The sequence below is a fragment of the Pithys albifrons genome, chromosome 5 (assembly GCF_047495875.1).
Source record: "Pithys albifrons albifrons isolate INPA30051 chromosome 5, PitAlb_v1, whole genome shotgun sequence".
In the NCBI taxonomy this organism is placed as follows: domain Eukaryota; kingdom Metazoa; phylum Chordata; class Aves; order Passeriformes; family Thamnophilidae; genus Pithys; species Pithys albifrons.
The window spans coordinates 60,503,571-60,529,802 of record NC_092462.1 but is presented as its reverse complement, the minus strand read 5'-3'; the positions used below and the strand labels follow the sequence as shown (position 1 = coordinate 60,529,802).

At 41.3% G+C, this 26,232-nt stretch overlaps 1 protein-coding gene across 2 annotated transcripts in view; it reads right to left on the bottom strand.

Annotated features, from left to right (window-relative positions):
• FBXL5 (F-box and leucine rich repeat protein 5) overlaps window positions 1-24,463 on the bottom strand; it is a 35,713-nt gene extending 11,250 nt beyond the window's left edge. The window contains exons 1-9 of one of the 2 annotated variants that reach the window (XM_071556767.1): window positions 24,294-24,463; window positions 12,191-12,406; window positions 10,358-10,453; window positions 9,385-9,568; window positions 6,957-7,139; window positions 4,148-4,273; window positions 3,291-3,439; window positions 3,011-3,093; window positions 605-1,327 (exon numbers count right to left, since the gene is read on the bottom strand). In XM_071556767.1, coding sequence (XP_071412868.1) covers window positions 605-1,327; window positions 3,011-3,093; window positions 3,291-3,439; window positions 4,148-4,273; window positions 6,957-7,139; window positions 9,385-9,568; window positions 10,358-10,453; window positions 12,191-12,406; window positions 24,294-24,377 — 1,844 coding nt within the window. In that variant the 5' untranslated portion in view covers window positions 24,378-24,463. Of the gene's footprint in view, window positions 1-604; window positions 1,328-3,010; window positions 3,094-3,290; window positions 3,440-4,147; window positions 4,274-6,956; window positions 7,140-9,384; window positions 9,569-10,357; window positions 10,454-12,190; window positions 12,407-21,824; window positions 21,943-24,293 lie in introns of those variants that run through there. The other variant, XM_071556768.1, reaches the window with a different exon arrangement.
• Window positions 24,464-26,232: the final 1,769 nt, after the last annotated feature.

Below are 26,232 nucleotides of genomic sequence, written 5' to 3'. Positions count from 1 at the left end.
GGCCAAGTGGGCACACACTGGCTCATACTCAGGCACTGCTGATCAGCACTCCCAGGTCCTTTTCAACTGGGCAGTTCTGCATCCACTCTGCCCCAGTCTGTAGCACTGCCTGGGGATGAGCAGGACCCAGAATTTTGTCTTGCTGAATCTCATACAACTGGCCTTTTCCCATCGATTCAGCTTGTCCATAAATTGTGTAATTATCCAGACATGTAAACAAGGTATTACTCCAGTTTTACAGTTTCAAGTGTATTGACAGGCTTAATGAAAAAATTAGTGAATCAACACAATTTCCTAACAAGAAATTACCAGAGATCAAATCTATAAGCATTAACACTGCCTAGGACAACAAGTTCACAAAAACACTTGGCTTCAGAAGATAGATCTAAAAGATTTTACTGTTCTTAAATCTCCAAAAGAAAAGGTGGGGAAAAGCTGGAGTCTTAGTACTAGAAATATTTTAAGAAGACCACTTAAAACTTACTAGAGTTTCTTCAATAAAAATGTTTCTACCAAAATCAGGCAGATTCAGCCCAGAGTGACCCAACAAATAAAATTAGGAAAAAACACAGTGCAGCGAAATAGCTTAAAAATCTCTCCTCACCTGAGAGCGCGATCTGTGATCTGGTAACATCCTGACAGACTGAGAAACTGAAGAACTCGTGCAGTCTCTTCATCTGTTTTTTCACTCCCAGAGTATGCAGAGTCTTTTTTCTCTGACTGCTTAGTCCTTATTGGTTTTTTACACAGTGCAGAGGACTCTGGAAGTGCTCGAATAGTTCTTAGTGCTGTCCCAGCACAACAAAATGAGTGACCGCAGTAAATCAAGTCAGTAGAAGCACAGTGCTGCTGCCACCCTCTAGTCCTTAACCCATAAATGTCTCTACTGTAGCACGATGCAGAACAATTAATGTGGGATGTTGGTTCCATAAGACAAAACCCTTCAACATTTCTGTGTCTCCACTCTGCAGCATCTTCAATGTCAGCTAAATCATCTGCATCCAGCATCCACACATAAGCTGAACTGAAAGTTTCTGAGCCATCAGGTCTAGTCCAGTGCTGCTCACTGTCTCTTCCCTCAATGAGGTTTTCATTGCTGATTTCATGCAAACAATTATACTTCTGGTTGGACTGCAGAGTGATCTCTCTGTTTTTCCATGAAGTCTTAGGATTCCTGTTTCTGCAGCTTTTCAGAATACCTCTGGTATAATGAGTTGATATGATACCAAGTGCTCTGGAAATCCTCTCTATGGCCACATCTGTAATTTTTTCACATCCAGACAGATCAAGATGACGTAGATTTTGACAGTAGCCAACCGAAGACCAACTGAAATCAAGAAAAGAAGAGTTTTGGTTTGTTGGGGGTTGGGGTTTTTTTTAGGGTTTGTTCAGCAATAGCTGTTAAGTCTGAATATACAAAAGTACACTTCACAAGTCAAATACTTACATTAACCAACAGAAACTACCCCATACTAGTTAGATTTGATATTGAAGTGCTGTATATATGCCCAGAAAAATTATGTCTGAAGAAATCTGAAAGCAATCATAAATCAGTAACAATCTGTATTTCTCCATCTACTGAGACCTAAAAGAAGTCCAAATATACATACAAATATGAACAAATATTTTAATAATAGATCAGACTGGAAGCACTGAATACACACCTAACCAAATAATGAATACATACATAACAATTTTCAAGTGCATTATACATGACAGAAGCTACCAGAAGACAGATATCTAGTTATAGATATCACAGGTAACTTCTCAGAAGGGTAAAAATACTGAACTAGCAAATTTCACCCACACCCACCCCTTGAAAAGTACATCTGAGACAATACTTTGAACTGAATGTTACATAATAGTTGTAATTTCTAGTATTTTGAGTTTCTCAAGCTTGACTGTTTACACAGTGAAATATCAGTGTGCTTAGATCATATATCCTCCTGTAAATTCCCATTTCTTTCAGGAAGACTAGATGTATTCCTGAAACACATTCTGTGTACAATTATTTTGTAATTAATTAATAATTAATTAGAAATGAGGCTTTTTCCTATTAACAAAACCTCACGTATCTTTTTCAAGTGAAATAGAAATTTTTTCTAATATTGTTAACCTTATTAGCTAAAAAGTATGTGGGTGATGTAACTGATCTTTACCTATCCACAGTTAATGTTAATTATCATTTACCTTCCATAAGCAATTATTCCCCTTTACAGCAAGCTACTAATTTTCTGAGCTATAAATTGGAGTGTTGGAAATACAGATGTATGACGAGTGGCAAATAAGGTAAACTTCACTAGACATTAAAAAAAAGCTCACAATGATTGATTTCTGAGCTTCAGAAATTCTATAAAGCTTTTATTTCAACTTCTTGTACATGCTACGGGTGTTGTCACCTGCATCCGTGCTGGGAAAATTTTCTGTGTTGTTCACACATAAAACCTGGGAGCACTACATGATGCAAATGCAGAACACTGAAATGTCCACTGAGTCTCAATACCAGAGTAAGACCCACTGGTGCAGGCTCTACATACCGACACCAATGACATTTCTGCAGGCTACAGTGAAATCCAGGAAACCTGAAGTCATTACACCTAAGCCTTAAATCTTTCCCCAGCATTTCATCAGTGTATCAAACAGCAGTATTCCAAACCCTACCAGCTGTATCAGTCCAAGAGAACTACCATACTGAGCAACTCCATAAAAATCTACGGACAATTTTGTTAATTGTTGTTAATATTAGAACAAAACACAATTATTGTTATGGATAGCTACACATTGACAGGTAAGAAACACTCTGAAGACAAAGCATTTCAAATGGCCACTATAAAGTTACATGTTTCACTTGACATTTCTTTGCTTGGTTACTCTAGTTTATTCTTAGTTATGTGGGACTTTTGAATGTGATTTCTCTATTTCTTTCTTTATTGGCAATAGACTAAGACATGTTTGAATGTTTCTCCCACACCTCAGTTTATTTTTTTAAAGGAAACAACAATTATCTAACCTTTCAAATACAGAGTCTGAAATATCAGTTTGAGTGAGATCCAAATATTCCAAGTTGGGGCAAAGCTCCAAGATCTGTCTAACCTGAAAAAGGAAAGAAAAATAATCAGTAGAGACACAAGCCAGCAAGGCTGCATACAGTGTCAAGAGGCAACATATACATTAACATTCTTTGAAACTGCAACCCATGTTCACTACGCACACGTTTTAAACTCAAGCATGTCAGTTATTAATTAGAGGCTGCACAGTCAATTACTAAATGCGAGTGTCGAATTACACACCATTTTGCTAGACACTGCAGAACTGTAGGCCAGTACCAACGTCTTCACTGAGGAGCCTACATGTGGAAGGACATGATGAATTAAGCCATGAAGTAAACGTTTTTCCATTTGTGCTATGTTAATGGCAAGTGAATCTTCAGCTGCTTCTTCTGCAAAATAAACCCAAAGAGAAAGATTTAAATGTGCTTTGAGTCATTTGGAATTCACAGTGGCACCTTATATCCAACAAGTTACTCGAAAACTAAAGAAAACTTAAAAAGGCACAAATTTCAGAAAGTACCTTACATCAAACATTTTCTAAATTCTAGGTCAATGGACTACTTAAGCCTCACCTTTAAAAGTTGTTTGTCTTTCTGACAGTCCTCAAGAGTTTAACTCCAATAGCAAGTAAAAACACTAAGAGTCTTAAAAACAAATTATCATTTAAGGACTTGGAGAAATATTTACTACAGATGACGTACTGCTCAGGACTGCCTCTGGACACAGCTTCCACCAACTTCTTACATAGAAATACCGTCCCACAGGGCATTTCATATCCTGTGATGTCACAGCTTAAGACAAATTTTAAATTAAACCTAGACTGTATTAGGATGCAAGATTATTCATCCAAACATTCTGAAGCGATGAAGCCTAGCTTTCACCTCCTTAACTCCAGACATATCCCCATAACTCTTCTTCTACCTGCTCTCAAGTTTGCTCTTTCCTAGAGAAATTAGTTCCCCTCATTAAAATCAGCTGCCTACTTCTCTCCCACCAATGCCCATTTGCCTTTTTTTCCATTCAAGTCATTTATTTCTTACAGCTATATCATCTTCAGGTTAATAAAGAAACAATTCACCAAAACTGATTTTACTTACCAGATTCATCTATGTCAGCATCTTCATCCCATTCTTGGAAAGCACGACTTTCATCTTCTCTATTTTTCACCCATTCCTCATCAGGTTCTGTCTCAGTATCTGCTGCAGGACCACTATACCAATCCCCTACTCACCCCCACACCCCCAAAAAAGAAGAAAAAAAGAAGTTAATCAAAATTTCTCATCACAGCAGAAAACAGCAACAATAACTTCTCAATATACTTTGATCTGACTTGAAGCACTAAATGAATTTTGCACTCATCTCAACCAAGGCTGGACTGAATCTTGACATAATTCTTTGCCTGGTTTGTATCTTAAAGCTTCAAAAGATTCCTGGAACAGTTTCAGCACCATCACAAAACTCACAGCCTATTATGCTATTCTGAGACATATCTGCTGTTCTTATTCACTTAGTATGGACCAATATGATCACAAAAATAAGAGAAACAATCATGGAATATTTGGACTGTCTAGGTGCTGAAGTTCTTTCAGGTAGATAAACTAAACCATCAACTTTTAGTATAATACTTGGTTGAACACATGTTCATTTTTCTCTGGAATCTCATAATAATGCAGCCAACCAGAATGCACTTTATTAGCCTGGTTTTAGTCACTGCACATGACAAGTCCAAGATCATGAAACTGGAATTCCTTAAGTACCCTACTTACAACAGCTACTCAGTACTTGCTTACAACATACACGACTCAAATCAATACACAATCATTTTTTAGAACATGTGGATGAACATGAAGATCAGCAACAGCTCCACTGTTTTAGCTGTCAGGGCACACCCTCTCCCTGAGGGTTGCTGCACAGGCATTAATTTACTTCTGGTTTGGTTATATTGCAGTGTTGGGCTCAGGATAAGGTCTGTTGCTTCCCTCAGTGCAGACATGCTTAAAAACAAACCCACCTTATACTACTATCTCACAGCAAAGGACCCTAAAGCAAAAGTTAACTCCTGTTGAGCAGTGTCTAAAGTATATGTATGTATGTATGGCCAGACTTTGCGAACGAAGATTTGGGCAGGGCTCTCCCCACATGGGTGTGCCCTTCCAGCCTGCACAGTGGATTTTTTAGGTGAGGCACAGCGTGTGCAGAACTGGCCCCACTGTTTAAGTCCTGAGGTCCATTTGCCACAGCCGAGCGAGCTTGGACAGTGACAGGGAAGTCCTTGGGACTGTCACAGCACCCGGTACTAACCGGGGCTGACCCTGCTGAGCATCCGAGATCTGACGGGATCGGATGGCAGGGAGGCATTGAACTGCCATGGGGACGGTCACCACTGAGACTCAAACTCAGGTCCTTGGGATTCAGAGTCCGGAGCGTCTAAAGTACAAGATTTCTTATATGTGCAACGCAGTGACAATGAAATCCTAACTGACTGTCAACCAACTGTGAAGTGAAAGGTTTCAGTAATCTTCCTCATCTTTAACCCATCTTTATATTACATAAAAAGCCTCAGAAGCTCTTTGCATATTAGGAGGCAGACAAAGTTAAAAATTTAACACCTACCTAAAACTTACAATTTTATGTTTTTTCCCCCTCCCTCTGGTAGTAAATCCCATCTGAGAAGCTTCCACGCAGTTTAGAGCACTTGTGCACAAACACATGCAGTGGTACAGACAGTACATCATGAGCCCAGATTTTACAAGTACTCACTTTAAGCAGCTGCCAATTGTTTTTTTTTTGGTGCAGCACTGAATTATCAAGACAACTCAGTTTCAAATGAAAATTTAAGAATTTGAATTCTGAAACCTCTCTCCTCAGTCTTTTGAAGCTCAGGAACCAAACTATTGTTTTCAGTAAGATTTACCCAAAATAAAAAAAATTAATTCAGACTAAAGATTTATCTAATTCGCCTCTGCCTTGCACAGACTTTAGAAGCCATAAAGCTTTGGCCAGAAAGAACGTTTTTGTTTCTATGTATTTCAAAAAGTTTCTCTCTTGAAATCTTAAAGGCACACAAAATGCTTATTAACCAGCACAGATTGACTCCTTTTTACTCTTTTTACTGAAATGCACTGGTATGCCACCAATTGTGTGGCCTGCAGTGCCATACTCCAGTGATTCTTTAATACTCACGTAAATAGACACAAAGCTACAAATACACTCTGAAGACTCATAACTGGCCTCATTGGAATAAAGTATTTTGTCTATTTGAACAGGGTACTTTTGCAAAGGTCACACTTCTCAACAGGAAATTTTAACAACAGGAGAGTTTGAGGAATGAAAGTTATAAAAACACTTAGTCCTTATTGCAGTAGAAGTTATTGAAGTAATACATCTAAAGAATCAATACTACCATTCACACAGTTTTAAGTCTGAATATAAAATGAAGACCAGATTGTGAGGAAAAATTAGAATCCCATTTATTTTAAAATCCCATTCTGCAGTTCTGTATTTTATTTCTACATAGCAATTAAATGAAATAATTTTATTGATACAGGTGTAACAGCAGAATTTATAATTCAAAACTCCTTAGATTCTTACATAATTCAGATGTTGTATTAGTGAATGTACTTGTTAGCAATCATACAAGCAAACGCACATTAGTAAAACTAGGCAATAGTTTGTATACAGAATCTGCTCAGGAGTTACAAACAAGACAACTCCTAGTTTCTTAATTCTACAAGATGGAAGTATGTTTTGGGGATTTTTAACATCTAATCAAGTTTCAGGACAGTATCCTTGTCAGAAAGGCACACCCAACATGCTCAGCTGTCAGGCCTGTTGTACATGACAGCCTATAAAAACCTTTACAGACTCCAAAATTATGATAATTGATGTGCTTTCAAAGGAACTTACCTCTGGCCCAGCGAACAGGGTAAAGATGTTTCCACAGAGATCCAGTTTTAGCCAACTGTGACCATTCAGTGCTTACTTGACTACACTGACATAACTCTTGGGGGTTAAGGTAACTGAAAATGGTCACCATTACTTCAGGAGGGAGATTAGTAATATTTGTGGTGTGCCCTGTTACTTCAGTTTCTGAAATACAGAAAGTGTGTGTTAAGTGAAGCACAACCTCACCACTTTAAGTAACAGTAGTGGAACTCACATTTTGACTAGGACATCGAAAAAATTAATGTCTAAAACATTTTGGCAATTGTTCAGTAAAGGATAGGTACTGGTTTAGCTTTAAAAAGCTTTCACTGTAATAACACTTTGAACAGCAATGAGTGAAAATCAGCTCAATTTTCTGTTTGCCCCTTTCTCAACCAGCTCGTTTATTCCAACCCAGGCTGCTCCAACACTTCATAAAGCCCTGGACAAAAGCAAATTGCTGCCACTCAGCTACAGGAAGATGAAAGCAGTACCTGCCATGAATTAAAATGCTCTAAAAAAATTGTCTTGTCACAGATGATACATGTACCTGGTTTGCCACATTCCCAGGAAACAGTACTAGCACATGGAACCCACCAGCTGGGACCACTCCCACTGACAGTGCTCAGGACACAGCAAGGCCACGCTCAGCTCTTTGCAGCCACCTCGTGTTTTATTTCTAGCTTTAACTGTGGGCATAGACAACCAGAACTTCTGAACAGTGACAAGCCATTTGGGTTGTACACTAATAGTATCAGGTTAGAGACTAAAATTTGACCACTGCAATTATTACTCCAATGAACAGCAGTAGGAACCAGTTCCAACAGCTCTCCCTTATTGCCACACTACAAAGAGAGCTGCAAACTATATAAAGTAACAAATTCAGAGCTTTGGTGAGATTGTGAGATTTTTTTTGCCTTTTTAAGAGGTTTTTAATGTTTTGTTTCAGGACAATTTTGTTGAGAAAAAATATTTCTAGAAAAGTTTTCAGGAGTCCTTAGAAATAGCAGGTTTCACTAACTAGTAGGGTTTTTAAGTTAGGACACAAAGTACTTAAGACTTTACAGAGAGCCAAGTATCAAATTTCTTCTTGCAAAGAAGCTTCAAAAATGAGCTAAATGTAAACTTTCCCCTGTGATAAACTATTGCAACTTCTTAAATACAGCTTCACTTGATGAATCAATATAAGTATTTGTATACCTGGTATGTTGCTGCAGGTAAATTACCAAGAATTTTGCATGAAAATGCAGTTTAAACATGTGCAGGACTGCAAGTTGTGTTATTTGCTTCCCTTTAAAAAAAATGAATGCAAGACATACTCTCCTTGAAGACACAACTTCTGCAGAATTACTACTGTCCCCAAATTGTTATGACAGCTAGACTTAACAGCAAGTAATGCCCTAAGGCTACTTCTGTCACATTGATCTGTTAAGACTCAACAGTATTTCACAGAGTGCACCATGATCTTTTCTGGAAGGCTTCACCTGGAGGGCAGAAAATGACCAGTTGAGTAGTTCAGAGAAGTCAGGTTTCATCAAAAAATCTGAGTAATTTTTCACATGTTTTCTAATGAGAGCAGCACATCTTAACACCAGAAACTCAGTTCATGAGAACTTGCTCTACTTACCAGTCTCATATCCCAATTCTACACTTTGGGTGCATTAATTCCCCTTCTTTGGGGCATTAACTTCTCTTTGTTAAGAATGAAAACTGTAAATACTGACAACTTAGACTGATTCAGCAGTCATAAAACAAGCCTGAAGTGTACTTTGGTAGTGAACCACTTATTTTAAGTTTCATCAGAAAAAGTAGTTAGAGATGAATGCAAAATAAATACCCACTTTTAGAACACACATTTCATCTGACCTGCTCACACTCTGCAAAGATTCATTCCCTTGCTTTGTTCCACACTCACAGTTCCTTAATGATTCCTGAGAGGCCCAGGGAAGTGAGGCAATGGAACTGGAAAGGTGAGTTGGTTTTAATTTGAAATATTATCACTTGGCTAACTATTCTGTGTTACTAAACCATCAACAGAAAAGCTCACAAAGCTATCCTAGAAACCAAGAATGAAACACAGAGTCTGCAAAGAGAGAACATAATTTCAATGGAAGCGTGAAATTAGAAGTTAATTACAATTTCTGTCTGTTTGTTGTATCCAATTTTAGCACAGGAGGGAAAGGAACAGAAGAGTGTTAAAAAGAGGTAAACAGTGCAGTACTATCTACAAAAGAACCTGCCAAGAAGCCTGTATCAAACAGCAAAATTCCTGAAGTTTCATAACTGGTTTGAAGAAATGCCCATTTTATAAGAACTATTCTATCTGCCCATACACAACTTTAGGTATGTCATGGGTTTGTTTTTTACATAAAAACTGCAGTCTGAAAATTATTTTAATTAGACGCTTCACCTTGATCTGCCTTCTCATCCACAGAATACTTGAAGACCTTCTGAAGCTCTTCTGCTTGATTCCACTTACTAAGACCTCTGAATTCTGCAGCCTCTTTCTGTGAGCAGTGCTGTGCAATTACTTTCTTCTTAATATCTTTCAGTTCTTCATAAGTAAAATATTCCATCAACATTGGCTGGAAAACCTAAAACAACGGAAAAAGGGGAAAAAAAACCCTGGTCTTGACAGAAGTAGTTGATAATGCTACACAGACCTACCAACACAGAATTTCCTATTTCAATTCTCTCAAAGTAAAATATATCACATATTAAGTGAACCTAAGGACAGGACCATGGAAGTTTTGAATTCCAACCCTCTGCTTGCCAACAGATCACTGTGCAGTATCAGGCAAGCTGTTTAACCATTTTCCCCACCAGAAAAGGGAAGATAATAAAGTTGTTTAACCTATATAACTTATCAAGGTACTCACTTGGAAGGCAAGGTAACAAGGAAGACAAATATGAGAAAAGACTTCCCTTGGACAGACTTCAGAAGATGCTTCCCAGTTTTTGGATACCCATTAATCATCAGACTGGCAGTACTAGTCTGTTTCAAATATAGGTCAGAGGCTGTTTGGGAGTGTCAATCTGAGTCATGAAGCACTGGTTTACAGGACCTCTCTTTTTTCACTTAAGTTTTGCTACACACCTCCTTAAATAACTACTTGCTGCAAACAAATATCAGCCCCAGCAGACTTGTGTTATCAGTTTTTTAAAGACTTAGGATTTCATCATAAACTTTCAATACATTCATGGTTTCAGAACATGTCACTGTCCAGTCAGGCAACTGAACAAGGACACCCTAGTCCTGAAGGCAAATTAGCATAGCAATTAAAACAGAGAACTGGAAAAAAAAGTGAACCTCCAAGTTTCTATTCAGTCATTCCAAACCCCATGGAAGATCACCATCACATCCGAAAAAAACTTTTACCTACCTCCTCTTCCTCTTTCATATGAGGAAGGAAATCCCTGGTAAAGGCTTCCAATCTCTCCTTCAGCTGTTTCGCATAGTTTAGCTGTTCATATTCATTCTGAGAAGAAAGCAAAGATTCAATGATTGCCTGATCTCATCCATTCAAAGACTGAACGGTCAAATAAATCAGTGTTTCAAAGAAAAGCCCATTATGCCTTCCCTGTGCATGCAGCATGTTTGCTTATTTCATGTAAGAATGTGCTCACTTATGAAGTCGACAGTCTACAGTGACCTGTTAATAGGCAAGATACTCCCTCCCTGCCTTGTTCCAATTTATTTTGTTAGCATACATGAATTCATTTGTCTAATCCCATTTTTACATAGGAACAAAGACTAAAATCTGCCAATCTCACAAAGTTCAACACAGTAACTGACTAAGTATTTGCATGGTTTGCATAAGAATCATTCTATGATACAAGAGTTCCACTTCATCTTTGAATGCATTTTACATTTGTTATTCTAAAATTCTAACTTCCAAATTATAATCATATTTATAATCAGGCTGTATAGGTATTTACTTTGGAAACTGAAAGAATTCTTAAATAAAGATGTAACTGACTTTTAAATGTTCAAGTCAGACCAACCTCATCTATCAATTTGTTAGCTTGTTCTCTGTGCAGTAATATAAAGCTGGTTCTGAAGTCTGCCCAGTAATTACAACATACTGAAGTTCCTTATAACTCCTACAGTAAATGTTTTATGTTTTTCTACTTTACAACATCAAGAAGTCCTGATTATCACAGAGAAAAGCTTACGCCATCAGTTCATATGAATCACACCCTAAAAACAGTTAAACAGTTCACATATCTAAAGACAGCCAAAGAAATCTGGTTTCCCACGCTTAAGAAGTCAAGTAACAGAGTAACACTTGCATCCTGTCAGAGGAGGTGTAACATGAAACCAGGCATTAAACTTCCCCTCTCTTTCATTTTCCTTCATTTTCTGATTCATTAATGGAAACAAGATAAATGTTAAGGTTTAATACATACAGGGGAAAAATTATTTGTAGGATTCCCAGATGAAAAACAACCTTAGACTGTAAAATGGAATCAATCAACTGCATATTTAGTATTTCTCTTACTGGAAATCTGGACCACACATACTAGAAATGTAATGTGGAATGCCAAAGTACTATTGAAGATAATAGTTCTTGAGGTGCAGGAAGGGGCAGTTGAGTTGGGTATCCCAGGGGAAAGACACAGCAGAGCTCAAGTAGGATTCTACTGGAGACAAGTTTAAGTCACTGTCAAAAAAGCCAGCTTGAAAAACAGTATTTAGAGCTTTCTGAAGACTGGAACATTAACAGCATTACTGAGCTACAGACTACTGGAAGGAGTACATGACTCACAGAACAAACAATGCTGCTTTTTTTTTAAGTCTGGTAATCATCTCCATTTGTGACAATCATATAATGCTATGTACCACAAAAAAAGATACTTGGGGTTTGCTAAAAAATTAATAAAAAACATTATTTCTATAGCCAGAAACTGTTCAAACCAGTTAGCAGAGCAGCCTTTATATGTGAACTTCCACGCTGTCTCTCCAAAACAACTCCAATTACGCAGTGATGGCTGTCTGTCACAAAATACACCTCTGAGAAGTATTTTTACTAGAGATTTAGTAATTGTGATGAATGGCAAAAGAATCTGTGTTTCAGACTGGAAAGTACCAAGAAGCCATTAATGTTTCGTTTCTTCTTCCTCCGTAGTTTATTTGTAAAGAATATTAAGAGTTGAGGCAAACTAATATGTAATCACAGCATGATTCCCTTAAATCCTTCTTCTAGTGTACTTACCTTTACATTCTTTAACCCTTTCTCAAAGAGGCTGAGCATCTCTGAGAGTTTGTTGTCTGAGTGCACATTGTACACCGTCCGGCTACGCTGCTGCAGCAAGCCAATGATACACTCATTTTCAATCTGCTCGTGCATTTTAAACTCCTTGAACGTGGCATAAAGAGATTGCAGCAGAGCCCGAAAATCATTGTTGTTGGAGAAGTTGGTCTTGGAAAGCTAGAAGAAAGAAAAGCTCATAAAAAAACACTGACAATCATGTCAAACTCATGTTAAATCCTTGTAACAGGCATTAGCTCCAGTGATTCACTGTTCTCATTACTAATAAAAGCTGAACATCTTCAGTTTTTTACATAACAGAAGCCAGTAAAATCAAAGTTGTATTTAAGCAACATAAACCAACCTTGTGAAACACTGAGGTAAACAACTGTAGAAAGATTTCCTGGCAGAAATCAATGCCATCTCCCCAGCCCACAAGGTTACTGAAAGGCTTAGCCCCTTTCCCAGATCTGCATTTAAGTCCATACCAAGAAGTTATTTATTAGTAAACCTCTGTGCCTGCCTTTAGGGATGTGTTATTCACAAGGAACATTGAGTCCTACCACCAAGTACAAACTATGCTAGCTGTTGGAGGTTTCCCATGGACCAAAACCAAACAAATCAAGACAGCACAAAGTTCTAGGCAGGTAACACAGTAGTGCAATTCTGACGTGTGCAGTTGCCACTGGCAACAATACATTTTAAAACTGAATTTTCCTCTGGTGAATGTAGAAAAATGGGGCATTTTCCATTCTTATGTTTTATTCCATGTCCAGCTTCAAGAATCACAGCCTAGAGCAGTATTCGAGAGCAAGCATTCTAAAAGTAAAAAAATTTTACTTTAATTCAGAAAACAAGCCCTGGAATAGTCAAAAGTGGCTTAGTTTACACAGGCTCTGTTATCTAAGGTTTTTACAAGAAATGGGAATCAGACATACAGGTTTATACATAATTACTTACATTGAAAACAACTACAAACCAAAAAATGCAAAACTTCTTTTCATTTAAAAAAACCCAAATGTACTTATTCATTGTGATATTGCATCGCCACTTCCTGGCAATCACCAGCAATGCAACCGGAACATGCTGGACACCTGCCAAGTCCTTATGCAACTCCAAGTCAGCCGTGCATACTGTACATTACATGCTGTACATATGAGCAAAATGACTTGCACTACAGAAAAACAAATTTACTTAACCTCAGAAGAGAAAGAAAATAGGGAAAAGTTGAGGGCTTTGTTGGGTTTTTTTCCCAAATATGTTTTAGACCAACTACTGACAGGTCAGAAAAAACCCTGATGTTTGTAACATGCTGTGTTAGGATTTGAGGCACACATTGTTACATACATACCATTAATGGGAAAAGACATTTCTATCCTGTGCTAAGCTCAGAGAATGCAATACATGGAGCAGGGGTGCTACCAGGGAAACGGAAGGCTGGACTTTCCACATCAAAAAGCACAAGTCTCAGCAAGCACAGGAAATAGCCACAGAAGCAACTCTTCAGGACAGCCTCCTCACCTCCCAACATTTGTGAATCGGACCCCAATAAAAAAGTGTGGTTTCTAATGTTGCATTTCTTTTGAAATTTCTTTGGCTTTAAAAAAAATCATAAAATTGGTCCTGATAAAAAAATAACATCTTCTCATCCTTCTGATTCAAAGTCTTTTCAAGACTCAAAATGTTCTGTTGAACCTACCTATTATCTGGAATAAATAGAGAATCCCTCTGTGCATGCAATTTAAGAATTCCCATTATAAATGTATTGTTGTAAAAGCCACTGTAACACAAAACAATTTTGCTACTGAGGCTTCCAGCAGATATTCAATAGATTAGGAACTATGGAGAAGATATTGAAGTTCAATAACTATACTTGAATCAGAAATCATGGTATTAAGGAGGTCAGCCAAAGCTGAGAACGACTGGCTTTTCAGCGCACAGGTAGCCTGGCAACAAAGTCACCCGATCAGACCTGCAATTTCATTACCAGGACTGATGAAGTCTTATGAGGGGGGACCAAGACTATTAACAAAGAGAAGCAACTCCACTTTTCACCAGCTTTGCATGAGGAAAAGTAGTGCAGGAGTTTAGCAGTGCACAAAGAAAACCACCACCATCCCTGACTCTGACAGAGAAAGGCAAGGGGAAGGAAATGAACTGTACTAAGGGTATTTGTTGGCTCATCAAAAATACAGAGCAAGTGCATGTGAGCTCTGAACAGGCTTACCATACACCACACTAAACTAATGATCACGGCCACAGGTGTTAAGAGATGACTGGGAGCTTCCTGGGCTTTGAAGATAACACGTGAACATTGCAGCACTGGTTTTGCATTTGGATTGCAAACTCTAATGAGGAGCAGTACCACAAGAGCAACAGTTCTGGTGACTCCTGAAATTTAAGAATTGTTCATAATCCTAACAGCATGAGCAAGTGGCCAAACAACAGTCAGTCCTTTGCCCTGCAAAGGCTGTTTGAAACACTTCAGAGACCTTTAGCTGATACAGGCATAGCCTGTAAGTAGCCAGGGGCTCTTAAATTCAGTATTAACTTTATTTATTAAACTCTTATTAAAAGAAAATACATGATGCAATTAAAGCAGAGCTGTGCTGGAAAAATCTTTGTAGCTCAGACAATTGTATGAAAGTTTTAAGTGAGTGTCCAACTCACTGGGCTACAACAGAGCCATTAATTAATATGGTCAAGATGAATGTACAATGTTGTAGCAAACACACATATTTCCATACTGTAAAATACTATTTAATTTTTGTGCTTCAGGAACACGATACCAATACTGGCAATACTATCAGTAATTGCTATTTATACAGTGCTACGTGTTCACAACACTCAATTGAAAGAAGTTCTACATTCAAATCTTGCATCTCTCCTTTGTGGCTTTAGTGCTCTCCTTAAAAAGATGAAACTTTCTGTCCGATGAAGAGAGGTATTTCTTTCACCAGTGTTGTGAATAAACAAGGAAGCTCAAGACTGCCAATTAAATGACCAAACAAAACACAGCAGTTACTTGGTTTCTGGAAGTGTTTGACCCATGTGCCAATATGGAAAAATGTCTTCTTAGAAGAAAATTAATTTTCCAGTAATGGAGTGAGTAAATTGAAGCAGTTTTTTCCTAATAACTATGCCAAAAACATATTTAATGAGTTTGCTCCTTCCTTAAAAATATCCAAGCATACTATGAGGCAACAAGGAGAAAACTGCAAACAGGACTAATGAAAAAGTACGCTGCTCTTACCAGACTAGCACAGCAGCAGGTAAAGCCTATACTGTGTGGCAACTTTCCCAGTATCCCTCTAGTCCCAACAACAAATTATGAGGCAAAAGGATAGGAGAGGGAAAACTGATTTTTCCACTTTTACCAAGAATTCACAAATTTAAAATGGAATAATTACTCACAGTTCAAAAGTTTAATGTGGCTACAAATCCACAAACTGCTTTATTTCAAATGAACGTTTTCCCCATCAGCACCTGTAAATTCTGAACAAACTAACCCAAAAATTCAGTCTGGAATCTAAAAAACTTATTTTCTCTTCCTGATACTCTTGATCAATTTTTGTTCTTTTTCACATGTCATCACAAGTAACATTTTTGACAGATCATTCCTACATGTTCTCCTTTCCACATGTAGCCACATTAAGACTGATACAATGAGCTGATAGCCAACGGATGAGAAATAAAAGACAGTATTCCTGACAAATGCAGACTAGATTTCTACCACCAGCTAACTCAGCCCATTTAAAACTAATTTACAATATAGTAAAATCTTTTTCGTTACGGAGCTGGCAGACCACTTTGATTAAAAGGAAAAAGACATCAGGACAGATATCAGAAAAAAGTGTTCCACACAGAGGGTGTTGAGCATTGGAACAGGCTCCTCTGGGAAGTGGTCAAAGCACCAAATCTGCCTGAGTTTAGGAAGTTTTTGGACAACACTCTCAAGTACATGGTGTGCTTCTTGGGTTGTCCTGGACAGGACCAGGAGTTGGGACTCAATGATCCTGATGGGTCCCTTCCAACTCAGCATATTCTGTGATTCTATTCTACAATTCTATGAAAAAAATCTTACTTTTAGAATAGAGTAGCACCAGGGGGAAAAAAAAAGCATAGCATTTACTAGTTCAGCTGCAATTCTTCAGTATCACATTTTTAGGGATTATCACTTCATATATGTAATAGCAATACAAGTCAAAGGACAGAACCTGGACTCTGCAGAGGTATTATCTGAATTTTACACACAAGAAAATGGAGGAACAAAGACCACAACAAGGTGTGTGCCTGTGTCAACACCAAGAGCGTGTGGTTTCATGTTATACTTAATCTGCTGAAAATTAGGGCGTGGAGGTGGAGGAGGAAATACAGAAGCAGCAGCTCTTCCCGTTTCTAGCTGTACATTCCTGCTGTTCCCCTGGAGTCTGTGCCAGCAATTACACAGCTGCAACCCAAACCCATCTGGTGTACTGATCCAGTACAGAGCTGTGCCTTTTAGCAGGTTCAGTTTTCACCTGGTCAGTGCACTAGTAACACCCAGCTACAGGCAATGTCTCTCTTAGGAATCCACGAGAAGTTCAGTTTATATGGTCCCCAAGGAAGAACCGGGGTGCAGAGACAGCCTAGCAAAAAGGATGACTGTTCTGAGCATCACCACTCCTTGGCTTACTCTGTGTAGGGGTACAGGAGGTGAACACTAAGAAAATCAGCTGAACTACTTCACGCTCCTGCTGTTCATAGGTATGAAGCCTTAAATCAGAGGAGAAATACAGATTTCTACCCTGGGCACTTTTCTTGGCTGTGGGTCAACCCAAAAGAATAGTAATTAGCTAGGCAGGCAGGACAGAATCTGGCAGAACTCAACAAGAAATCTAAAACTTTCAAATGCCCTTCTGTCCATTGCTCTTTCATACACAACTCTGCCCTCTGTGTAATCTTGTCAGTTGTTTTGCAGTGTAACTAAAGTCTTCAAATAGCCTCTCGAGTAAAAACAAAACAAAACAAAAAAAAACCAACTCAAAACCAAACACTATACTATCTCAAAGATTCAGGCAGACAAAATTATTTCGTTTTTCAAAGAGCATTGGCTACAGGGAAGGCAAAATCTTGTACACTCCCTGTTTTGAAAGGCTAAGGTCAAGCTGATAAATGCCAAGCATAACATACAGTGGATGTGAAAAAAAACCCTACTGTATTTCCATTTTTATTGGTGCCTCTTTCATATCCCTATCTTGTGCTACATACACAGTCAGTCTTGCCTAATGAATGCCTGTAGATCAGTTTTTGAATCACAATGAGCTTTTCACCAAGAGATATAAATAATATGGGACTGACTGCACCAAGATTTTCAGTGATGCAACTGCTGTGAGTGTCAGACTCCCCTGGGGACCACAACAGAAAGCACAACTCAGGAAGCGCTGGTAAAATCAGCTAAGGCTCCTCCACCATGTGGTTTGCACAAGTAGAAGTCTACCAGGGATGGAGGGACACAGGCCTGCAGAGATGAGCAAAAATAAAATTAAAAACATTTTAAAAAATAATTAAAGAAAAATCTAGTAAGGATATGAACTACAAGGGCTGTGAATGATAGCATCATGAACACTTGCAACAATGCTGTTATTTAGCTATCTATGTCACACCACTCTTCTAGATGCCATAGAAGACTTTTTTCCTGTCATATCCTCAAGGATACAGGCTCCTGCTGATACCTGGTCTTTTGGCCTCTCAGGACACACCTGAAGTCCCATGAGCAAAGTAACAGCAGCCTCAAGGCTCCTCCCCACTTTCCCAGTGCAGAAACACACCAACTACAACCACAGTAAAAATGCTTTTGCCCCTCTGCACGAGTCTCACTGCAATGTCCTAACACAATGAAAGGTGGGCACTGGAAAAATTCACCACTCCAGCTTAATCCATCTTGCACACCAACTGCAATAGCAAGGAGCCAAGTCTCTCAAGAATTACAACTTGCTCAGTTAAAGCACATTCTAGAATAGCTGCATAAAACCTGTACCAACACTGATACAAACTAATCACACTGTCTGGATTTTTAGAAGACATCAGTTTCTCACTTTGTTTTTTGCTTGTTTGTTTGTGCCACAGAATGAGAGAATAAATTGTTGTTGTTTGAAGCACAGAAGGACAAAGGTGGGTTGTTACTGCTCTCCAGAACAGGCTGGGACAGAGGACAAAAGATCAGAATATACAAAGGAAGAAAAGAAAACTTTTTTCCAAAGATTCAAGAGCAAAACACCTGATAAGCAACTACTTGGGAAAAATCCCTGCTCCTAAGTCTAGCATAAGAAAATACCCTCAGGTTCTTCTTACAAAAGCAAGAAAAATACAAAAAGGTGAACTATCTGATAGGTAAGAAAAAATAGGTGTTGTGTTACACTGGTGAGAAGGTTTGAGATAGCAACAAGAGTTAAAAGTGTCCTGAAAAAGGAGTGAAATTGCTGGGTAGGTCTGAAGAACTTAAACTCCAAAAAAAAAGTTTTATCACTGTTGTCCCCTATTTCAGACCTCCTTTGGCACTTTACTTGAAATACATTTATTTTAAAATGTAGACATTTAAAACACATTGTCATTTCCAGATTCATCTTCAAAATTTCTTACTCATAAAAAAAATAATTTAAAGCTGTCATTTCCCAATAGGTGTGGCAAAAAATTACTGAACTAACTATTCAGCATACAGGAGCTATGATGGAAAGATAACTGGCAGAGTCGCTGATGAAACAGCGGAGTGGCCAACAAACTGCTCACCTGTCTCTGGATGCCAATGAGGAGGTTTAATTTCCTTCCATCAAGAAGGAAGGAATTTCCTTCCATCTTCTGCCTGCATGATAGCACAGCCTACTATTTAGAGACTTACTAGGACTAAACATCCCAAGTAGCTGTTTATTAATTCTAAACACAGGTGAAGGAAGGTGCTCCACACCATGGGAATAACCAAATATTACGAATTTCTAGATAAATATACACCTATCTGAAGCAACAGGGGAAAATAAATGGCAGTGTACTGATATACTAAAAAGGGACTCCATAAAGGGAAACGAAAACTTTACCAACCAACCTTTGTTGATTAGAAACAGAGACACATTTATCTTCATGGAACAGGCATTTTCTGTTCTCAAGGGCATCAGGGAGAAAACATTTCACTTTTAAGTACTCAAAGCTGGAATTTATCTAGTTCTTCAGATTTCAATCCCCCCTGACCACCACAAAAAGTGGGATCTTAACGTGGTCATATCGTGTCCTGACCAATGCTTTGTAATGCCAAATCAACTTAATTCAGGAGTATTTTCACTCCTTAAATGGTTCATCATATTACAGATGATATAAGAACATCACAAGTTTAGCACAGGAAAAAAATTCATTCTCTGCAGTAGAAGTCAAAGCTTGCAAGCAAGAGAAATAACAAAGATTGAAGACAAATGGAAGTTATCGAAAGGAACTTTTTAGGTATATGGAAGTTTTTAAAAGAAACCTAAAAAAATCAACCACACCAACAAAAAACAAAACCAAAATCAAACCAAACCAAACAAACAAACAAAAACCCCCAAAGAACTTATCACTGCAGGTAAATTGAATAGAACAGAATTTAGACTTCAAATTAGGAAGACAGAGGACACAGTCTATAACAGAAAGGATACTTTAAGTCAACTAGTTAACAGGAAAGGCAGGTGACAACTGCAGAATTTAATGTTTTCTTTGCTTAAGTCTTCACAAGAAAATTAATTAGGAAAAATATTTATGGTAATTAATTTTTAACAAAGTCAGAAGTATAGGCTAGAAAAGAAAAATACTAGTTTAATATTTATACAAGTTCAATGCATTCAAGTCAGTAGAATATGACAAAATCGATGCAAATTTCCTGGAAGAACCAGCCAAAGTCATTACTGAAACATGAGAAATAACTGCAGAGATCTTTTGTAGAAAGTTGCGATCACAGAAGGCTGAAGTCAGGCAAACAGAAGAAGGACCTTCGATGCTCTTATCAAACACCCAAAGGTTTCACAAAAAAGCTGAGCTATTAAAGCAGCTGTTTACTCCAGCAGTGGTTAGTCCTGTTCCCTCCTCCCATGCCTCCAGCCTGGTTCTGGAGCTTGTTTGACCTCTAAATGAGCCAGTTATACTGAATCACCTCTCGCTTCAGCTCCCTACATGAACTAGCTGCTCACCAAGCGGACAGAAAAGCACAAAGGATACCAATCAACAATTAACCCTTTCAGTAGCCACCAGTTGTTACATCCTCTCAGTTACAGGATAAAGTCTCACACTAGTTTTGAGAGGCAGACAGAAAGACATGAGAACAAGCCATCAGACATTGATAACTGCATTACAGCATCTACACTGTAACCATTTTTCCTATTCCTTTTCCTATTGAAGTCTAAACTTGTTGGGTAATTTTACAACACAAAGATTTGGAAACATTCTTCAGCTACAGTAACCCCACATGAGAGCAGGAAGCTTGAAATCCCTTACAGCAAGACCAGGTGTCTTCTCTGGGGAAGGCCCAGCCAAAATTTAATTGCGGTCTGTAACTAGACCAGAGCCTGCTACTCGACTAGTCTTGATCTTGAAGCTATTAGAAGTAATAATCAGTCAGCACAGATTTATTTAGAAAAAAGAATCTGATTTTCTTTTGATAAAATAATGAAACAGCTTAAAAGGAATATGATGTAGATCACGATTTCTCTAAGATTTTTTTATAGTTTCACCTTACAGCAAACTAACGATCTGCAGGAAACTGCAGGACAGCTCAAGCGCTTGCAGGCAGTGCTCTCAAGACACAGATACCAGATTCCAGCCAAACCACAGTGGCATTTTCAATATATGATCAGATGAAATCTGTGCTGCCTCGTGACAGATACGATACTTTCAGCCACAGCTGGGAAATCTGGTAATACACAAGTGGCACCTTCTCAAATGTGGGAAACACAGGATCATAATGCGACAACAGAAACTGCCTCTGCTGGACCCCAACACCCTGACTTGGGTGAGCACAAATTGCACACACAGGAAAGGAGTCTAATGACAAACACGAAAGGAAATTTCAGCATCAGTCCTCAGAGAAGCACGGGATTACAGAGAAGCACAAAGCGAGTACGCTTGCTGTTAAAAACAGACTGCAGAATAACAAATCTGCTCTACTCAAAACCAGCATTGTCCCGTTTTGCACAAGAGATTCCAGGAAAATACAAAAATAACGAGGCTGAGGTTTCACAGTAGCTGAAGTCAATCTAGTGTGCTGGCTGTCACGGTCCCACCCTCTGACTCACGCTGGCTTCAGGACTGATCTGACCAGTGCTGGCTGGCAGCACTACATCAACACAAAAACTACCCCGCTTCAGAAAAAAAATGTTTTCTGCCAGCTTAGAGCCTTTGTGAGTCACTTCAAGTGCTGATGGGAGCAAGAGAGGCCGGCAGTTGTAACAGCAGCAGTCAGAGAGCTTCAACTGTCAGAGAATGGCAGCTTAGTCCTGACAAAAGCAACAAGTACGCTGAGGTACAGAAAGCACGATCCATGTGATGAAGTAGAATGAATCAGTTTGCTGAGGCCGGAGAACACGAACTAAGATGGAGAACATACCTGCAAGTGCAAATCGGAACAAGATCTTTCTGAAAACGAAGAACGGTTCACTAGAGACAGGAAAACAGAATCTGCTCTATTTGTAGCAAAGATGACGTCAGGCATTAGGACAAGCATTTTAGCTATAAAGACACTCCTGCTGTAGCACTCCACAGCCTACAGGGGGGACATCCTCGGAGCACTTGAAGAATCTTATCATCAGAATAAGAGATAGGTTTGATAATGTAGTGAATTTCCTTAGTGAACAGAATTTTAGTTACTCTTATTATTCAAGGCCAAAGCACTGGTTACAAAACAGGTAAAAACACCATTTAAGAATGCAGCAAAGGTACAGTGAGGTATCTGCTAGCAACAGCTAAAAAGGTAAGATAACTTTCCCAATGCACTAAACATTTAAATGTCCAATTTACTGTTCTGTCTCACAGCAAGTCCTGAAAGAACAAAATAAACTGTGTCCCTCTGTCTCAAAGGATATTTTACATGCCTACATGCTTTATCCATCAGTAGCATCATCATTGTTCCCCTGAAAAGCAAAGCATGGATGCATCCATTTCAACTTCACTAACATTTAGTGAAATTTACCAAATTCAGACTCTGACAGCAACATATTACAGTGTACAAGGAACCCGATGAACACAGGGAACATGTCATTGACCAAATTAGAGACCCCTGAAAGTCAAACTAAAGTTAAAAAGAGCATGGCTTTAGAGATTATAAATGCCACCATGTAAGCAGAACTACAGTCTTATCTAATTACAGCATCTCAATCACTCATGAAGGGAAGTTCTCCTGGAGTTTTTCTAGCGCAAAGCTCGCATTACTCTAATATAAAAGTCACAGGTGAGGCACAGACCCCAAGTTCTGAAACAGGGTTAAAGGATGCCAGAATGAATGCTTAAAAAAAAAAGCAAGCAAACAAATTCCTGTATAAAAATTGTTAGAAAATTAGAAATCATGATCATTACAAGCTAGAGTTTTAATAAAAAACTTTTAGGAAAAACAATCACTCCTGCCCAGGTAATTTGATTTGTCTTGGTAAATTTGGTGAAAACTCTGTGGGAGGCTCAATAAAAAGTGAAAAAAATCCATCTCCAGGAACAAACCCCAAATATCTGGACTACAATATCTGGAGGTTTAAACAAAACCTGTTCAGCTGCCATCAACAATATGTTGATAAAGCTATTTGGGGTCACATGAGAGGAAGAGTCCCAGGTGCTTGTTTCCCTTCAAGTAAAAGCCACTTTGTTAAGATACCAAAAGTTTTCCTGCAACCACAGCTTAAAGTTAACTGCTAGTGCACTCAGATAAGAGGGAAACTACACAAGGTCTCAGCTTCTCCTCCCCCTTAGACCCTCTGCTCAGCCCGTTCAGTGAGCTAACCCAGCAAAAAACTTCTGTTTTCTTTACCAGATGAGAGAATGGAACAGGCTCACACAAAAGGACCTGGTGAACCACTACAAGGTGGCATGTGGAAATCGGAAAGAAAGCTGCACTACTCCATCCTGCTGGCAGCACTAAGCTAGTGTACTGTTCCTCACGTAACTTCTTGTAAATGTGTGCTGGCCAATCTGGTTCTCCAAACAGGCATTTATGCCCCGAGATGGGAGGCACTACTTCTTTCACAAAGAGTTCTGGCTGGAAAGTACTTGCCCAAAACACACCCTTCGAACTCAAAACTGCCGCAGAGAAGTTCGCCTCTCAGGTGACACACCAGCCTTGACTACTAACTACCCTGCCGGGAGAGTAAAAATTATTTTTGTCCACGAGCAAAATGATAAAAAGAACCCATGTACGGTATCTTAAAGGCGCTCGGCAGCTGAACGCTGTGCATGAACACACCAGCACATGGGGGAGCGGGCACGGGGAGTGGGCAGCGGGCATGGGGAGCGGGCACGGGGAGTGGGCACGGGGAGTGGGCAGCGGGAACAGGGGGGAGCGGGGTAGCGGGGAGCGGGGCAGCGGGGAGCGGGGCAGCGGGGAGCGGGGCAGCGGGGAGCGGGGCAGCGGGGCAGCGGGGCAGCGGGGCAGCGGGGCAGCGGTGCAGCGGGGCAGCGGGGCAGCGGGGCAGCGGGGAGCGGTGCAGCGGGGAGCGGGGCAGCGGGGAGCGGGGCAGCGGGGAGCGGGGCAGCGGGGAGCGGGGCAGCGGGGAGCGGGGCAGCGGGGCAGCGGGCAGCGGGGCAGCGGGCAGCGGGGCAGCGGGGCAGCGGGGCAGCGGGGCAGCGGCGCAGCGGGAACAGTGCCCGCCGGGGAGCAGCCGCCTGACACCGCGGGCGGCCCTGCCCGCTCCCGGAGCGCCAGGCCGGTGGGGCACGGCGGGGAGGTGGCACCGCAGCCCGGGCAGGGCCCGGAGCGCTCCGAGCGCCCCGCGGCAGAAGTTGCCGGCGGGGCCGGGGCGCTGACAGCTGCGCACTCCCCGAACCCGCCCTCCCACCCCGGGGCAGCGGGGCGAGGGCCGCCCCCGGCCGCTACCTTGTCGCAGTAGAGCCCCACGAGCTGCTTCATCCGCCAGTGCGGGGCGGAGAACACGTCCACCTCCTCGGGGAAGGGAGCCATGTTCTCCCCATGGAGCCGCGCCGCCACTGCCGGCGCCAACGGCGGCCGAGCGTCCGCACCGCGCCTGCGCTCGCCCCGCGTCACCACCGCCCCGCGCATGCGCGGCCCCCCGGCCCGGCCCTGCTCTGCCCGACGGGATCGGCAGCGGCAGCTCCTGCCTTGGCCTGCCCTGCCCTTCCCTGCCCGCGGGGAGCGACACCGGCAGCTCCTGCCTTGGCTTGCCCTGCCCTTCCCTGCCTGCGGGGAGCGACACCGGCAGCTCCTGCCTTGGCCTGCCCTGCCCTGCCCTTCCCTTCCCTGCCCGCGGGGAGCGACACCGGCAGCTCCTGCCTTGGCCTGCCCTGCCCTGCCCTGCCCTGCCCTTCCCTGCCCGCGGGGAGCGACACCGGCAGCTCCTGCCTTGGCTTGCCCTGCCCTGCCCTGCCTGCGGGGAGCGACACCGGCAGCTCCTGCCTTGGCCTGCCCTGCCCTGCCCTGCCCTGCCCTTCCCTTCCCGCGGGGAGCGGCATCGGCAGCTCCTGCCTTGTCCTTTCCGGCCCTGCCGGCCTGGCCCTGCCCGCGGGGAGCGGCACCGGGATCCTCTGCCTTGGCGTTCCCGACCTGGCCCTGCCCGCCGGGATCGGCATTGGCAGCCCCGCCTTGCCCTGCCCTGCCCGCGGAGAGCGGCACCGGCAACCTCTTCCCGGCCCTGCCCTGGGTCCGGGTCCGGTGTCACCTTCAGGCCCGTTGATCTGCGCTGACGTTACTGCCTGACCCGAAATCCTGTGCCTTGGCAGCGCTGAATCAGCTTGTGGATGTAAAACGCAATATACAGAGGGAGTCTGGTAGTTTGGAAAAGATGTCTGAGATCATCGAGCCCAGCCTGTGACCGGCCACCACCACCGTGGCAACCAGACCACGGCACGGCTTGCCTTAAACACCTCCCGGGACAGCGACTGCACCAACTCCCTGGGCAGCCCATTCCAATGTCTGATCACCGTTTCTGTGAAGAAATCCCTCCTGATACCCAACCTAAACCTCCCCTTGTGCGGCTCAAGACCATGTCCTCTCTTCCTGTCGCTCGTTGCCAGGGAGAAGAGCCCGACCCCCACTTGGCTACCACCTCCTTTCAGGGAGTTGTAGAGGGTGATAAGGCCCGCCCTGAGCCTCCCCCTCTCCAGGCTGAACATCCTTAGCTGCTCCTCATCAGACTTGTGCTCCAGCCCCTTCCCCAGCTTCACTGCCCTTCTCTGGACACACTCTAGCACCTCGGTGTCCTTCCTGCACTGAGGGGCCAGAACTGGACACAGCACTTGAGGAGTGGCCTTATCAAGAAAGGTCTCAAGAAAGCTAATTGTGCATATAGCAGTCTAAAATTTACAGCACTGTTTTGCTGATATTTAGGCAGCATTTTTGAAGGAAGGTTTTATTTGTATCTTGCACCAAAGGAGATAGAGACCTTCTGCTTGCCCAGCTAGGAAACTGCAAAGCTAGGTGCTGAAAGAAATCTGCTATGCCACAAAACACAGTAGTTACAGAAACTGAACTAAACATACGTTTACAGGAAGTAAAGGAAATGCTTCACTGAAATACAGTGAGGAGATTACAACATCAGGAATAAAGTGGGTGTGAGCAGATGAACTGGTGTTTGTGAGGGAAGATGTAGGATGGGTCCTAAACTGGGCTTCAGTGGGGAATCTGTGCTCAACTTTTTGCAGCATTTGTGCCAAATGAGGAGAGTTAAATGTGCTTGTTTAACATCCAAGGCAAACAGACCAGGAACACCTGCCTGTGATAGTCATCTGCCCATGCAACATTTCAAAATATGCAGGAACACTTGGCAGAACTGAGACCACACACTGATTTCACAAAAGGT